This window comes from Venustampulla echinocandica (genome assembly GCF_003357145.1).
Source record: "Venustampulla echinocandica strain BP 5553 chromosome Unknown scaffold_5, whole genome shotgun sequence".
Taxonomy (NCBI): Eukaryota; Fungi; Ascomycota; class Leotiomycetes; order Helotiales; family Pleuroascaceae; genus Venustampulla; species Venustampulla echinocandica.
The window spans coordinates 730,623-747,747 of NW_022474210.1; the positions used below are offsets into that span (position 1 = coordinate 730,623).

Below are 17,125 nucleotides of genomic sequence, written 5' to 3' on the forward strand. Positions count from 1 at the left end.
AAAGAGGCGTATGGCAGAAGTTGGTTACTACGACTGCCTGATTTAGTCGAGTGAATCGGGGTAATACCATAAGCGCTGAGCATTCAATTCAGTAGGGCTGGCGGTTAATCCCTCCTAGGTGGTAGGACCAGCGAGCGAAGGATGCCACGATTAGGCCCCTTGCAAAGTTTTGCCATGCATACTCTGTGCTACGAATCTCTTGCTTAGAGCAACTCATTCCTATACGGAGGTACATGTACATGCCTTAAGTTTGCTGGTAGGGGTGTTAAGTGAAGTTTTATGATTGGCCAGAAGCCAAAAAATACTGCCAAAGTACAACACCTAGAGCAGCGAATGCTCAAGTCCAAAGATTGGAAATGGAAAGCACTCATGTCGACATTCCGGTGTGAGATTGGCTGTTATAGGCGATAGTTGAACTTACATGAATATAATGTGGTTTGGGGCATTCCATTCGGGATTTCAGCACTCTCGTCCTTTTCACGTCCCAGTTTTGCTTTTTGAATCTATTAGCTAGTTCCTGTGATGGGATTAAATAACATTTGCCGGATATTGGGGGCTACTATGCTTGCGCTTCCCCGGGCCATCCTTCTCTTTCCAACGACTTGCGTCGTCACTATCCATATTTCCGAGTAAGTAGTTGCGATGAGTCCGTGTTTGCCATTTGACAAATCGTCCTTAGATAGTATCATTCTAGCAACAATCTCTCTTCTCCAGCCATGGAGGAGAGTCGCCGTGTAGTCGAAAGCGCGTGGCGAACAACTCCGTGGGCTGAGTCCACCCTCGCCTGCCCCCTTTATTCCTGACCATCAACTGCCATAGCTCACGTTTCTCAACAAGTTTTGTTGGAACCAAGCCTAAGACAAATGTTCTACTGGCGTGTTCAAGTATGAGCCTGTTCTTCCATTCCGCCCACCCCAGGTCCACTTGGCCTTCCAGGTCGAGGTTTTTGACGCCCCATGCTTCGGACACGTCGCTACCGTCAACAACATCGGCCAAAGACACGTGGTCGTTGGCTTCAAGGAAACTTTGAATCAATACATCCAACCTAGGGTAAGGTAGATCGTGATGACTTCGCTGAAAGCTTTGGGATTCGCAGGGAAGATGAATGTCCTTCGACGGAACCAAGACAAAGTAGAAAGAAACTCTAGTGGACTTGAAACGGGAATAAGTATGACTAAGAGACCCCGACTTCATATATGGCCAAGGGGTAGAGAAATGTACACATCTATATACTTGTCCGACTTCAACACTGCCTCAGCACTCTCCTTCAGCTCAGAGGGTACGCAAATTTCCCAATGCTGGCAAATACAAAGACAGACAGCACGCAAATTCAAGAAGTGCCATTTTTGGGCAACGTTGGCAAGACTTACACGTCTTACTCGCCCAGCACCGTAATACACCAGTGCGCCAACCCCGCAGACGCAGCAGGGAATTCTGGCATCCTCGAGAATGCGCGTTACTTGCCTAGCTTTAATAGTACCATGCCCCCTAAAGGATGCTAGTTTGTCATCTGGAAATGTCGGGTATTGCAACAGGTCAGGACGAGGAGGTATGTCCTTTAGGAACTCTGGAAGAGTCGAGTGATCTATGTTCTGCCACAAAGAGGGTTGGGGCCCGTGAGCGTCAGTCACTGGCATTGTGATATATATTTCTGCAGCTTCCTTCGCGGCGGTGATTCTTAACAGGTGAATGGTGATATAAAATGGCGACGGAGTGGATGGTATTTAAAAGGGGTTGGTGATCGCCCAGGCGCAAAAAGGGTCGCCGCTTCTAATCGTCGGAGGTGAACGGCCAGCAGAACTACAACTCGATTGGCTGGCTCTGACTTCGTACTCGTACAGAGGCAGTCCAAAACGATATGAAACCTCCCGCAGTCGCCCATATCGTGAACACAACAAGAAGTCATTACTCCTTTAAAGACTATGATAATTGGTAGATGCTAGATAGCAGCCTCATGAGTGCTGGGCAACGCCAATCCGGGTCATGAGAGCGTGTACTGTACAATATGATTGGGGGTTGATACATGGACGCGGCGGTTCTCTGACAAGCACCTGGTTGACACAAAAGTATTATACCAAGGGTCCATTAAACATGTTTGCGAGGCGGCTCTTTCATCGGTCTCCATCACCGCGACCATATCTCTATCCATCTGCTCTAATGTCGCGGTTTGCCGTGGCCTCACAAGCACATTACAGCACCCTGCTCCAGCCACGCAAGTTCCCGAGCGGGTTCGAGGCCATCAACCCATCTGAAAAGGTGGAGGAGGAGCAACTGCCCTTCTACAATCGTGACAACTATTATCCCATGCGGATCGGCGAGGTCATTAAGGATTGCTACCAGGTAGTTGCTAAGCTAGGCTACGGTACAAACTCGACCGTGTGGTTGTGCCGTGATCTTAGGTATGCTTTCATTTCCTTCCAATTCCGATCGTCGCATTTGCTGAATATCTTTGATATCGACTAAGAGAGCAGAAATACTGGGTGCTAAAGGTGCATGTTAATACCCTAAAACATAATCAGGAGCTCGAGGTCTTTGGGTACTTGCCCGGCGTTAGTACGGAGCACTTGGGCAAGGCACACATCCGACAACTCGAAGATTCATTCAAGCTAAAGGGACCTAATGGTAAACACAACGTTTTTGTCATGATACCTCTGGGCATGAGTCTTAGAACTCTGCAGGAAATACAGAAGGATAATCTCTTCCCGCAGACTATCGTCGTAAAGTCTCTCGACCAAGTACTAAGTGGGCTGGACTTCCTCCATGAGTCGGACGTAATCCATACCGGTAAGTACATACCTACCTAGGTCTATGTCCTCCTAGTAGTGCCGGCAGAATATTTCTATCTAACTAGCAAACAATAAGACATCCACTCAGACAATCTGCTAATTGCTATTACAAACGATTCGGTTCTCTCCGAGGTCGAAGACGACGAGATCCGCCAGCCATCAGCAAGGAAGCAGGTCGGCGACACTTTTACCTACGTCTCTCGGTATATGCTCGGAGGTGCCGGCTTGCTCACTATCTGCGACTTAGGACAGGCACGCATCGGCAGCGAGCACAGCGGGAACGCCATGCCAGTGCCGTATCGAGCACCAGAGGTTATTCTTAATATGAAATGGGGAAATAGTGTGGATATCTGGAGCGTAGGGCTCTTAGTATGAAATCTTCCCCCTTTCTTTCTCATTTCTCTGTTTTCTAAGGCCAACTCCTCTCTTACGCTAGGCCTGGGACCTTCTCGAACGTGAAAGTCTCTTCCGCGTCTACGACCACGAATCTGAGGAGCAGAATAACGCCTTCCATCTTGCAACGATGACCGCCCTCCTTGGTCCGCCACCGTCCGAATTTCTAAACAGGAGCAAGGAAACAAGCAAATACTGGGATGAAGACGGTAGGTGCCACAGAAGCAGGCCCTAAAATCGCCCCACAATAGTCTGTCCACCCGCCCTAACTAACTTGCTTGATATAGGCAAATGGAAGGGTCCCGCTCCCTTACCTACGGGGAAGACATTGGAGTCTCTTGCCAACACTCTGACAGGAGACGATAGAGATCGGTTCCTCGACTTCGTCCGGTCTTTGCTCTGCTGGCTTCCGGAGGAGCGCCTCACCGCCGGGCAGACTTACTACCATCCTTGACTGAGAGAGACATCTTGACGTGCCAGGAGCAGTTTCCCTCAACGTTGAGTTTCCATTGTTAGAAAGGGGCTCAGAAAGATGTCATTTGTCTATTCTAGAGTAGTCTGCATGCCCGGTCCATGTAGCAGGAGGGTCGCGTGGACCAGGGATATCTATAAATATCTTCGCACAAAACGATATTTGGTACGGGCCATTCCTGATGCTCAGCAAGTGGCAATCACGCGCTTGTAACCTGCGTGTTGGACCTCCTGGGCCACGTAGATCGGGACCTGTTTGCCAGTGGCCATCACATATTCCATAAAACGAGGGGCCATGGCTATTTGATGGCAGGGAGAGAACGACTTTAGAGGATATCGTGGTGAAAATTATTGAAGCACTTGGTCCAAAGGAAACAGCGACAGTTAAAATAATTAAAAACACTATCAACCCTTTGTATTATATTAGCGCCCAGTTTGAAGGCAAAGACAGAGGGATATAATACAGCTGTAGCTGCCCTGACACAATACTAGCATTCCAACAGCTCCCTAGCCTTAGCAGACAAGCGTCTCAATCTCGCATTGTCCATTAACGTCGTGTAAAGTGGGAAGGACCGGGCTGGCCACTGGAAGTTCACCACCGCCCATTGAAATTCTAGCTTAAACTCCCTAAGGCATCCTTTTAAGAGCTCCCAGTGGATATTACTCAACTTTCGAAACGCAGCTTCTGTAACATCCGGATTGCGATTGTAGCTTTCGCTACAATACACCACGATGATAACCTCGAGAGCCCGCAGGCTCTTTAGCGCAGCTAGAGTCGTCAAGACGTTGTCAGGAATAACCTTACCGTATGTGCGCAAAGGAATGCGAATTCGTAGGCTGTTAATTGCATCTCTGCGTTCAGGAATAATTACAGCAAGGTAACTAGCCACAGTGGCGGGGCCAGGAATACTGAAGACTGCACGCTTATAGAGGAGCGCGGATCCAACAATATCAACGTACATTCGGCGGCAGACGCGTGACAGTTTAGCACAGATTGAGATGATGGGGGACAGGTATCCATCAATGAACCTGACGCCGTGCCTCTCTACGTAAATGATAGGGCGATCGGACCTATCAAATCCGAAAATGACATACTGCCAGATCTGTTGGCGGATTTCAGGTGGGAGCTTGAGCAACGGGCAATTTGGCTGTTCTGCAATAGCAAGGGCCCAGGCCAGTGACTGCGGAAATGACTTCAAATCAGTACAATACTATTTATAAACGTGAGGTTGCCTACATGGATACCCTCTCGCAGGCTGTCGGAGTCTCCCGCTGCTGTTGACTCGATCAAGTTTCCTATATCGTCACCCCTCATATCCTTGAGACTAGCGGTTAGCCCAACTACCACCACAAAAGTTGGAGACCGAGGTATCTTTACCGAAGGCGCAAAGTCATATTTGACTTTCTTCCCTTTCCGTTTCGCCTTTCGCCGGCCTCTTCGCGTTGGTTTGAGAGCGTTTACATTACCCATCTTGACGAAGAACACGAAATCGCTGCAAGGCTCGGAGTGGGCTAAACGCCGTGTGTCCGAAGCTCATCAGGCACTTATACAGTCCTTAGAGGGATGGACGAGGAAGAAAGAAGGAAGCAAGGAGGCGGCTCAAGGGAAGCTTGTCAGGGTTGTCAATTATGGCATTAGCCAGAGTGCGTGGAAGAAAGTTTATTCAAATATGCCGTCCCCTGGGAAACAAGACAAATATGAAGTTGTGAAAACACGGCACATCAGTATCATATCGGGGGTGGGCTATATAGGAGATGGGGGATGGGAGCGACATGCCTGACTCACCCAACCCTAAACCATGTTGGCGACATAGGAACCCAGGTACCTAGGTACTAGAGGAATATAACTGCAAAGTATCCTACCGGGTATTACAGAAAACCATCAAAGCAACGATCAGTCACATGAAGTGCCGTCACCTGACAGGCAACCAGAGGTAGGAAGCAACTTGAGAAATCAGGCATAGAAAACATCCCCAGAGCCAGCCTATATAGACTCACTCCTCCCACCTGCACGAGTAGTTAGCTCTCCACTCTCTTCCTCATTATCTACATCCATCTTACTCTGTCCGAATAACCCTACTTTGATAGAAACTGTAGCGACTTATTTAGTTACCCGGAGGTTGTGAAGGGGGAGTCAGTGCAAGCGCCAGTCATTAGGCGGCCGATCACAACCTATACCACGAACGTCATCTAGGGACATTAAGAAGAAAGATTGAAACAAAACACCAGTCTTTGGAATATCGCTCTTTGATTATGTATTTATCTTTCGAGCGCCGACTTTAAAACGCCTTATCTGATGCTTGATCCGGAACACCATCGCTAGTTAAAGGTATAATATGCAGGTCGTGATGGCTTTCCCACCGCCCAAAAGCGCCATATGATTTCGGAAGTAAAACATTCACTTGAATTCATCCTTCAAAACCCATTTACCCCTCATTCTACTATTTCCACCCTTCTCCAACTTAGCAATCTCGCCAAGCATATGTTTGAATTCCTGGGTCTGCACAGGCGTCTTGCACATGCGATCAAAATGGTTGACGAGTGCCTGGCTAGGTACGGAGCCACCCTGTCTCCTGATGAAATCTCGGATGAGCTTCATGAAATCCTTTCCTCTGGGTACTCTGTCGGCGGCACCTGGAGTTCCAGAGCGAGAACTGCTTGAACTTGCGGGATGGGGACTCGAAAGACCCTGTCGATTAGCAAGCGATGCAAGAATACCAGCTGAGCTGGGTCCTGCGCCTCTGCGGATATTTACTGGTCTTCCTGCGGAGCCGAATTCTCCTGTCCAAGTCACCGTGCCTGGCTCAACATTTCGTGCGGCTTCTCCAGCTTTGCGAAGTTCGGTTGCTGCTTCCGCGGCTACTTTCTTCGCCTCGCGCTCTATCATGCCGCGATCAGCAGCTACTTTCCGTTTGCCATTGATGATCTGGTCATGTTCGAGAGCACTGTGGACGCCTGAGCGTGCAAAGATTCCTTCCATCAGTCTGGCTTCGTCAGATGATGGCTTTTCTTCGGATGGATCACCCCGGAACGCCTCAAGGCTAGAGACACCGTTGAGGTTTCGGATTTCATTTTCAGCATCACCCTGCATTGGTTCTGCTTTCACATTCAACTCGGCAGCCGCTTCGGAAGCCACTCCGTTCGGTGTCGCGGACGATGCATGTGCGTTTTCAGAGCCAGGAGAATCTTCCAGTGCTGCGCGCTCCGGTACATTGTTGAAGTTAACTTCAGTACCTTTGAACATTTCGCCTGTCTCTGTATAACCATCTTCTGCACTGCCGAGAGTAAATAGGTCGTATAGGTCCTTCATTTGGAATGTCTGGCGTTGCTTCGGGTCTTTCATGATTTTGTTTGTCAGAAATTGCTTGAAGATCTGTCGATGGTATATCTTCTCCTCGATTGTACCAGCCGTCATCAACCGGTAGATGGTAACCTCTTTTTTCTGCCCTAATCGCCAGGCGCGTTCCCGGGCCTGAATATCTGTTGACGGATTCCAATCTGGATCAAATATTATAACACGACTGGCGCCAGTGAGGTTGACACCAAGACCGCCCACCTTTGTGGTAAGCAAGAAGACATGCAGATCCGGGTCGTTGTTGAAGCGGTCCACAAGAGTTTGCCTCTCCTTGATGTTGGTGCTACCATCCATACGCAGATAGTTGAAACCATCCTGGCTGCGGATGAACTCTTCGATGATATTAAGCATCAGGACTCCTTGGCTGAATAGCAATGTTTTGTGGCCGAAACGCTTCCATGTTTCCAAGAGAGCCTTCACGACCTGCATTTTCCCTGACTTATTTGGATTTCCCCATTTATAGCCAGGTTTGCCTCTCAGCCGGGGGTCGAGAAGATCTGGGTGATTGCAGATCTTACGCAAGATATCGATCCCGTACAGCGACTGCCGTTTATGGTTCAAGATGGAAGTCATTTCATCAGACGAAAGAAACATCTCGTAAGCATCCCGTTGAGGCTTCGTGAGCTTACAGAATAGCACCTGCTCGCTCTTTTTAGGAAGATCCGAAGCAACGTCGACCTTTAGTCGTTGCAGGAGATACGGACTAATAGTATTTTTAAGTGTCTCTGCACACTTGGTAGCAGTTAACACTTGCAAATTAGTAGCATTGGCATAGCCTCCCAGTCGGATAGGCACTTCAAATGCTTGTCGGAAATTGACCAAGGTGCCAAGCCGCATAGGGAAAACAAAGTCGAAAAGTGACCAGAGTTCAATGAGATTATTCTGCATGGGGGTGCCAGAGAGGATCACTCGATTCGCAGTTCTCAGCTCCTTGCAATGGATGGTGATGGCAGTGTTTGGGTTTCGGATCTTATGGCCTTCGTCGAGCACAGCGTATCCCCAGTCTACAGGAATAAGTTCATCAGAATAAGTCTGCAGACCAGCGTAAGTGGTGACGAGGACATGGCCATGTTGCACGACCCGATCCACAACCTTCCTTGCGGCTTTTGATGACTTGGGTGGTTTTCTCTGCGTGTGGCCGTACAGCTCCTCGATTTCTTCAATTCGGCCTTCACTCCCAACATTCAACATACCACTGCCGGAGCTGTGGAGAATTGACACTCGTAGAGGTGGCCACCATCGATGGAATTCATTAACCCATTGTCGAAGCACGGTGGCTGGAGCAACAACGATGATAGGCTTTGTCAATTTCTTGCTGTAATGTAGGCCGGCTAGGAATGATATGATTTGGATTGTCTTCCCGAGCCCCATCTCATCACCAATGATACCACCGACCTCTTGAGTATATAGTTCTCCAAGCCATTGAACACCGGTTTTTTGGTAGTCGAATAAGGCCGGATAGATGTCTCCAGGGAGCGTGATGCCATTATCAAAATGATGGTCTGGCGCGTCCGGGCATGGTTTGAACCACTCTTCTTCATCTGCATTCTCAGCAGCAATTTCTTCTTCGGTAGCTTCATTTTGCTGTAATCTGCGCCGCCGTGCCATGCTTCTCTTCTCAACCCACCTCTTTAGCCTTGCCTGATACATTTGCTCATTTCCATCATCGATGCCAGAAATGTCTACTTTCTGCTCATCGCCAGCCTTGGCACGAGCTCTCTTCCTCGAAATACCTGAGGTCATGGCACTGTCATCCTCATCCTCTTCAATGAAATCATCGATATCATCATCCGAGATTCCAGGGGCGAAGCTATCGGCAGCCTCCTCGTCGGATAAAGTTCCACGAGTCTGTGGTGGGGATTCCAGAGACCTATCTCCTAATCTCCTCTTTTTCCGAGGGCGAAGAGAGAACTCGCTTTCAGGAGTGCTGGTACCGCTCTCAGGAACATCGGCAAAACCAGGCAATCGCAGGTTTTGATGGGATCTGGGCTCGGCTTCCCGCCCTTCAGCTACTAATTGCTCCTCTTCTTCTACCTCTTCCTCGGCATCTATCAACACATCAGTAAGATTGCCAGGCAAAGCTTCCGAAATTCTCGTAGGAATGCGAGCAAAGGGTGTGATCTTTCCGGTCCGAATGAGGAAATCTCTTTGGGTTTCATTTGGCATTCTTTGGTTGCCACCAGCAGCATCCGCTTGACTATCTCTAGCGTCGCCATATTGGTGTCTCTCATCGATACGCTTTTGTATGTCGGTTATATCTTTCTTGAAACCCTTGATTTCCGCCTCAATGCGATCGATTTCCTCTAGGCATCTTCGATGCATGAGAGGGTTGTTCTCTAGTGTTTGTAGGCGTCGCTTTTGGATCCGCAACTTTCCGTCCAGCTTGTCGATATTGTTATTAACCTTGTCGATTCGTTTCTGATCCCGCTCGTCCTCCTGCTCAATCATCGCCAAGTTGGCTTGGTTTGTAATGTCTCGTTCTAGGTCATCTTGATCCCGGACGTTCTCCGTCAAGCCTTGGAGAGCACTCGCCTCATCAGTCGCCAAATGATCTGCGACGACGGCATCGTTTGCAAGACTTGCATTTGCATTTTCTGCGACAGCTGCAGGAACTTCTGCTATGGTATCCGTTCCCTCCATTTTTAGTTTGAGGTCGGGGTCGTCCTCATGGGCGGACGAGGGGCGACACTCGGGGTCGAGTACAGCTACAGGTTCGTCCTCACGCTCCATGTCGACGTATAGCTTTCGCGGATCCCTTCGGAAGGCCGAATTCGTATAATGATTTGGCGAGGAATCCTATCTCTAAGAAAGAATGACTTTGTCTGGTGGCAGCGAAAGTGATGAGGAGGAAAAAGTGGCCTGGATGGCTACTCTTTACTTTTAGCAGCCCCGAATTTGAGAAGAGGTCTGTCGCATTTTGATTTTGATCCCACACACCGCCGCTAAGGGCAGAAGGCAATGTGAGAATAACACCGAAGGGCGCGGCGAAAACTATCTGGTGTTCTGATTTTGACAGTCCCCTCGAGATCCTCCAAGCTCACGTTCAAGGTCAAGTTGAAGTCCAAGTCGAGTCAAGTTCAAGGCTTCAGTCTGTCGCGATCTGTGACGCTGACGGCGAACCGCATCCCTGTAGCCCGCAGGGCGTAGACGTCTCCCGGGCTGTCATTGGCTGTCGGAAGAATCTGCTGCAGCTTTACTAAGTCTGGCCAATCAGGAATGCATATTTCATAAATTGCCTAATTGGGTAATTTCTTGAGTATAAAAGTTATCCATTTTCCTTCCACGCTGTCTACTGGTACAAGATGCGCCGGTCTAGAAAGGGCACATTAAAGGCAATCCACATCGAATGTCTATATAGTCTTGGAGAACCCCGACTAGAATCTCTAGAACTTCCTTGATGTGGCTCCGGATTCGACCAGCCTCCGTGGGATCAGTGTCTCGTCTTCCTTTCGGTGCCGGAGCACCCGTTCCAGTGGAGCTCTTCTATCCAAGTTCTGCATAATCATTATAAAACTGACCAAAGACAACTCAAACCTTAGAACCTCCAAGCTTAATCGCCTATGTCTCCGTACAGAGTACCCATTATTGGTCGCCTCGAGCAAATTCTGGGGATTTTAGGCCTGGCCTGAGGTTTGAGAGTCCCCGATATGCTTGCTTGTCAGGTCGGCGCTGTGATGATGAGCTGGAAACCTCCAGGCTGTCAGTGAGACTGGTGGAATTGTCACCCAGCATGCACTCGTTTGTTGTTATTATATTTGGACTTGGATTCGGTATAAGGCATCAGGACGAACGGAGGGCCTAACAGAAAGGAAGCACACCGCCAAAGAGCCTCAGTAGTTGCGCGTAGGTACAGTACTCAACCTCGCAATCAACAATCAGCAGTACGTTCGAGAACCTTCACCCTTCCACAACCTCTACTTCATCTTTATACCATTTATGTTTTGCTGCTTGCTGTGCTGGTTGCTCGAATCCTTGACCATTGAATGTTGCTGATGCTGTTGATGTTGATGTTGTCCTTCCTGTCTCCAGGCGTACGTAGCAGCTCGGCAGCGAACACCATCCATGATTCACGCGCTAATCCATTGGCGGGCCAGCTCTCCACGACTGCAACCAACAGCCACAGCCACTTGCTACCACCACTGCTGCTACGCTACTACAACTACAAACCATATCTCTACCTCGACCTCAACCGCAACCTCAACCTCAACCTCATCTCCTCTCGCCCTCTCACCGGCCCTCTGCACGCCTCGCTCTCGCCGTCTCGCCATGCATCGTAGCTTGACGAGCTGCGTCTTCTTCTGCTGAGAGGCTCCCGACCTTCATTGCGACGCGTTCCGAATCGACTGGAGGCTCGTGGCTCGATAGCTTGGCCGCCGTCTGACGCTGTGTTGCGTGTGTGCGCCCATTTGCCGGTGACGACCCAGCCCTGCTTTCGACACCTCGACATAATTCCACGACTCGCTCACAGCATCTGAGTCAAGAGCCGCCATGGACCAGTGGCAGCAGCCTTATTCGGACTCGGCGTCGTCGTCCAGGAGGTACAACGGCAACCCCCCGCCAAACCAGGCGCGAGAGTACAATAGCAGCACAAACGGCGTCACTCTTGCCCAGCCTCCTGCCGGGTTCACATATGATCAATATCAAGGTGGAATGGGCGCCCATCCTCAGTCCATGACTGCCTCTCCTACTGCCACTCCGCACATGAGAGATGGGAATGGCGACGTAGCCATGCAAGATGCGAAATACCCCATGCGACCCCATCACCAGCAGCATCTCTCTGGCGGTCGATCGGCAACGCTTCATTCTCCCCAAGAACCTTCTGCGGCGGCACAACGCTACTCGCCCATGGAGGCATTATCTCCCAGCTCGCCGTACAGCGCCCAGCAAGGTCAATATGGTGCTCAGGGGCCTCGACAGTCTCCGACCCGGCTGGGAACCTTCGCGTCGCCCAATTCTTACTATCAAAGCCGACAGCAGACTCAGCAACTTCCTCCAATCACTCCGTATGCATCAAACAATGAGTCATATCCTTCTTCTGCGACTGCGCAACTGAATGCGGTTTTTGGGAACGACCCCAAATCTCCACGCCGACCGGTCCCGCAACCACAGGGCCCTCCTGGAAGAGGGCCTGTTCCTGAGTTCGCAAAAATCCGGAGCATGACTGATTTGCAACCCAAAATCAGTGCTCAGCCAGCGTTCCGGAGAGCAAACCCCGAAGGTGGTTTCATTAGCGTAAGCAAGATCTTATGCGCTGTTACATATTGAAACTGATGTTCAAAATACTAGCCATTGCAAGCCCTAACAAGCCACCTACCGTCCACATATCGCATCTGCAATCCCAGCTTCAAATACGAATCCTCCCGAAATCCCCGCCGCGTCTTAACGAAGCCAAGCAAGGGGGTCAAGAATGATGGCTATGACAATGAGGACAGTGACTATATACTATACGTGAATGACATCCTGGGGTCGGAGGAGACTGGCCATAAGTATGTCATGGGATTCACACCCACACTTTAGATGATGCCAATTCCTAACAACACACAGAAATCGATATCTTATCCTTGACGTGCTCGGTCAAGGTACCTTTGGCCAAGTTGTGAAATGCCAAAACTTGAAGACGCAGGAGGTTGTTGCGGTTAAAGTGGTTAAGAATAGGACCGCCTATTTCAATCAAAGCATGATGGAGGTTTCCGTGCTTGACCTGGTGAGTGGACCGGCTATCGGGTTTGACTTGACACTGACTGTTCTGGTAGCTCAACACGAAGCTTGATAAGAACGACGACCATCATATTCTGCGGCTTAAGGATACTTTCATCCATCGCCAGCATCTGTGCTTGGTGTTCGAGTTGTTGAGCGTCAATCTATACGAGCTAATCAAGCAGAACCAATTCCGTGGATTGAGTACGACTCTTGTGCGCGTGTTCGCGCAACAGCTTCTGAACGGGCTTAGCCTGTTGAATAAAGCTCGCCTGATACATTGCGATTTGAAGCCCGAAAACATCCTGCTAAAAAATCTCGAAAGTCCGATTATCAAGATTATCGATTTCGGATCTGCCTGTGACGAACGCCAGACCGTCTACACATATATCCAGTCCAGGTTTTACAGATCCCCAGAAGTTCTACTCGGCCTACCATACTCATCCGCCATTGATATGTGGTCACTTGGATGTATCGTTGTTGAGCTTTTCCTTGGTCTTCCTCTTTTTCCAGGTTCATCCGAGTACAACCAAGTATCTCGGATAGTGGAAATGCTCGGGAACCCACCCAACTGGATGCTAGAGATGGGGAAGCAGGCAGGTGAATTTTTCGAAAAGAGACATGATGTTGATGACTTTGGGAGACGGACATATCACCTGAAGAGTATGGAACAATACTCACGTGAGCATGGAACGAAGGAGCAGCCCAGCAAGAAGTACTTCCAAGCCACGACGTTACCGGAGATCATCCGATCATACGCAATGCCAAGGAAGAACATGAAGCAAAGTGAAATCGATCGAGGTAAGCTGAACACAACTACTCGTGGAAGAATGTCAACTAATCAACTCCAGAAATGAACAACCGGGTTGCATTCATCGACTTCGTCAGAGGGCTACTTAATATCAATCCCTTGGAAAGATGGTCTCCTCAACAGGCTAAACTGCATCCATTCATCACGCAACAGAAGTACACAGGTCCTTTTGTGCCTCCTAGTATGAACTTGAAAACCAGTTCCGTGAACAGATCCCCGGCACCCGGTACTCAGCAGCAGCAACAAGCTGAAGCGCTAAGCAAACAGCGGGCAGCTGCAGCTGCACAAGCTGCCTCAGCTCAGGCTCATTCGGCAGCACAAGCACAATATGCGGCAGGCGTCCAGCATGCCCAATACACGCAGACAGCTCCGCCTCAGGCACCTCCCATATACAACAACATGTATCCTCCAAATACCAACCACACCAACCATCAAGGCCCGCCCCCTCCGTATCCTGCCCAGCAACCTGCCGCATACAACCAAATGGGCATGATGCCGCATCCTCCAATGCAGGTTCCATCATCACAGTATGGCCCTGGCACCCAGCAACAACAGAGTCTATACCAACAGGCCAATATAAGGGCCGGACGTCAGCGAGCGACCACTATGGAAATGCAGCAGGGCGGTATACCGGTTACCATACAGCGAGTTGCCAGCCATCTCGATCCTAGCCAACCTATCCGCCTCCAACCCAGTCCTGCATACTACCCACCGCCGCCTGATGGAGCTCCTGATGGCAACCCTGGAAGTGCACGAAGGAGGGGCAGCAGGGCTGCGCAAGGTGGCCAAGGTGCGAGAAATAATAGGGATTTCATTCGCAACCTTGAAGACCGCACTCTCGAAGAAGGGTTCATGGGACAGAGTCAGTGGCATTGAGCATTGCATTTTCTCCTTTTGCCTGTTGAGTCAGGCATTGGCCGTCGACGCCATTCTCGTCGATAAAACTGCCGCCTCCACGTATATTATTCTATGTGCATTGCACATATCGTCAGTACAATCGATCTAACTTCGAAGGTGCGGAATCATTCATTGTTGTTGGCGGCAGCGGCACTCATGATACCCACGGACACCAGAATGAATGCAGGGAGGCTAGGGCTCGAACTGGTGGGCATCATATAGATTTGGACCACGGTTGTAGGAAGGAAAGCTGGAAAGGACCGAATTTCATATACTTCGTACAAACTACATCTTGGGGATACAGTCATGAATGAAACGAGCATGCGAAAATTTTTCCCTGGGTGAGTTCTAAAGGTGGACGACGCGAAGCGTGAGGGAGAGTTGGGGGAATGCTTTGCTGGTTGGCTGGGCTGAAGGGAGTTCAAAGATCATCAATTCTGTGTAATTTATCTAGCAGATTCATCGCATGGAAATCCTCGCTAGGAAAGCTATATTAGATAATGCTACCTAGGTACTACCTATCAAGCTTTGGATCTAGACATTTTACGAATTTTGGTTTTCGAGTGAGATTCGTCTGCTATGATCTGACACTGGTCATAATAATCATAGGAGCGAGCTTGAGTACCTTTTTTTTGCAACACAATATTTACCTCAAGAGTCTTTCACAATCACATAGTAAGAGAACAGCACTTCCTTCGTAATTTGATATGGTATTCTACTTCGCTCAGTTTCTCATTCCTACTAGTACAGTTATCGCAGTATCCCTCCCCTGCAGGTTTCTCAGCGATATGCGCTTTAAATTCTCTGTTATTTATGTGGAAAAGGAAATCCCCGGTGCATCGCTGTTTATATCGTGAACATGGATCGAATGTTGCCATTTTGCGGAGATCATTTGGTGGGTAAGGATGCGGGCCTCGCAGTTGTTTTTGGAGGGGATGAAGATCGAAGGTGGATGATTTAGATTCATATGATCGGGTGTAGGAAAGGAGGGAGGAGGCCGCAGGCAGACAGCGCTCATCTGTATCCGTTACCACGGCCCCTATCCCGTCTATCCTGGTTATCGCCGCCGCCTCGTCCACGGTTGCCGACGATATTGTCGCTGTACAACGACCCTCGGTCTCGTCCGTTGCTGTAATTATCGTCATCTGTCTCCATACGATTGTCGAAGCCGTATGAGCCATCCATTATATCTTCCCTGTCGTTTTGTCGGCGCTCTCGTGGCGTGTATCTATCTGAACCAGCATAGGCAGATCGAGTATCCTCGTTAATAAGGTCTGCTCGTGGACCTTGGGGGGTTGATGGGGTTGATCTGATGCTCTTAACAGCGCCAATTTTATGGTAAACATGGAGTATGTTTCCATCAGCCTATATTGAGTTAGCTCGCAAGTCTCTAAAAGTGTCGGGAACCTTACGTTTTGGTTATTGAGAGTGTCAACGACATTCTCGGCGCCTTCTCTCGTCTCGAACTCGACTTCCGCAATCACTTTTGGTTTCTCTGTGATGATCTTACATGCCAGCACAGCCCCGCCAAATTGCGCCGTTGCGCTCTCGATATCCGCGACTGTCGTTCCAGGCGCAAGATTCTTGGCAACGACAATATACGGGCCTGCGACTCCGCGGATAGATATTCCCGGTTTTGAAGCGCCCATGATATTGAATTGACTGTTGAGAGCGGGTGATGAAGCAGAGCCGTTGAGCACGGAGGAAAGCAGCTCTTTGCGGTTTGCCCGTCCGGCCTTTGGTCCACGGGGTACATTAGGTCCTGGGACGTTGTTCAGGCTGTGAAGATCGTGTGTCCATTCTGCATTTACGTTGCCAGCTGATGGTCGAGCTGCTGGTTTCTTGGGGTTCTTCATTGACGTTGAAAGGTTCCGCTGCAGGCCATATGTCAGCGGCGCGTTTTCCCCTTGACTCCTCCGTATAGATAGATAGGTAGGTAGCATACCTTTCCGACACCGATTCTGCTAGCAAGTGAAGGAACGGCGGTTGGTTTGCGGCTGGCGACTCCAGCACCAGGCGCGCTCGCTCTCCGGTTCTTGCTGAATATCTGCTCCGCGAGCGCTTCATTTTTGCGTTTCTGACGATCTAGGAAAACGTATCAGCGATAGGATTCTGAATCTCGGTATGCCACACGCGTCCAGGGCTTTCCGTACTCTTGTTGATCATCTCATTGAAGTCGGCGGCAACTTTCCCGGGAGCCATGATGGGCGAGGATACCGTCTGTCCACGGGGCGTTTGATAATACCGATGGGTGATATATTAACTGGAATAGACCTTGGAATAAGAGTAAAGGGCAGTATAGAGCAAGAGAGTGAAACCACAATGTGTTGCGAGAAGTGAGATTGATGGATGAAGCGCGATCGGATGGCGACAAACCGGCAATCCCAAAAATCCCCTGTGCCAGCCGCAAGGCTGGGAAGGATACTCGAGATACCGTAAAAGCGGCGCCGCCAAGCTGTATCCAGGGGCAACCTCTGTCTATGAATAGCACATGACCGACGACAACGTTCCAAGTATTACTTATAAGCTCTATCTAAATCCCTTCAAACAATGGTAAAGTGTGTTAAATTATTTATCATAAAGTTAGTCGAATTTTGTGACGCTCTTGCCAGGTTTACGGTGTCGCTCAGAGTTACGGAGGAGCGCTCAGCGCATTACCGCAGTAGCTAGAGTTCAGGTCCTTAAGTTTGATACTTGAACTTGCCATAAAGAAGG

General features: G+C 49.5%; 5 protein-coding genes across 5 annotated transcripts; 2 read left to right on the forward strand and 3 right to left on the reverse strand.

Moving 5' to 3' along the window:
- Positions 1-2,091: 2,091 nt before the first annotated feature.
- Positions 2,092-3,633, forward strand: BP5553_07163 (Uncharacterized protein; the record flags this gene model as incomplete). The annotated part of the gene is made up of 5 exons (XM_032015786.1): positions 2,092-2,399; positions 2,465-2,784; positions 2,875-3,155; positions 3,223-3,388; positions 3,467-3,633. The coding sequence occupies 5 exons, from the start codon at positions 2,092-2,094 to the stop codon at positions 3,631-3,633; spliced, it is 1,242 nt and encodes a 413-aa protein (XP_031868055.1).
- Positions 3,634-4,138: 505 nt separating this feature from the next.
- BP5553_07164 (uncharacterized protein) lies at positions 4,139-5,121 on the reverse strand (the record flags this gene model as incomplete). The annotated part of the gene is made up of 2 exons (XM_032015787.1): positions 4,139-4,831; positions 4,888-5,121. The coding sequence occupies 2 exons, from the start codon at positions 5,119-5,121 to the stop codon at positions 4,139-4,141; spliced, it is 927 nt and encodes a 308-aa protein (XP_031868056.1).
- A 927-nt stretch (positions 5,122-6,048) lies between these two features.
- On the reverse strand, positions 6,049-9,735 carry BP5553_07165 (putative DNA repair and recombination protein RAD26; the record flags this gene model as incomplete). The annotated part of the gene is made up of 1 exon (XM_032015788.1): positions 6,049-9,735. The coding sequence occupies one exon, from the start codon at positions 9,733-9,735 to the stop codon at positions 6,049-6,051; it is 3,687 nt and encodes a 1,228-aa protein (XP_031868057.1).
- A 1,758-nt stretch (positions 9,736-11,493) lies between these two features.
- Positions 11,494-14,389, forward strand: BP5553_07166 (Kinase containing protein; the record flags this gene model as incomplete). Its single annotated transcript, XM_032015789.1, has 5 exons — positions 11,494-12,237; positions 12,292-12,491; positions 12,550-12,709; positions 12,759-13,503; positions 13,554-14,389. The coding sequence occupies 5 exons, from the start codon at positions 11,494-11,496 to the stop codon at positions 14,387-14,389; spliced, it is 2,685 nt and encodes an 894-aa protein (XP_031868058.1).
- A 1,035-nt stretch (positions 14,390-15,424) lies between these two features.
- On the reverse strand, positions 15,425-16,612 carry BP5553_07167 (RNA-binding, RBD; the record flags this gene model as incomplete). The annotated part of the gene is made up of 4 exons (XM_032015790.1): positions 15,425-15,775; positions 15,823-16,284; positions 16,356-16,495; positions 16,564-16,612. The coding sequence occupies 4 exons, from the start codon at positions 16,610-16,612 to the stop codon at positions 15,425-15,427; spliced, it is 1,002 nt and encodes a 333-aa protein (XP_031868059.1).
- Positions 16,613-17,125: the final 513 nt, after the last annotated feature.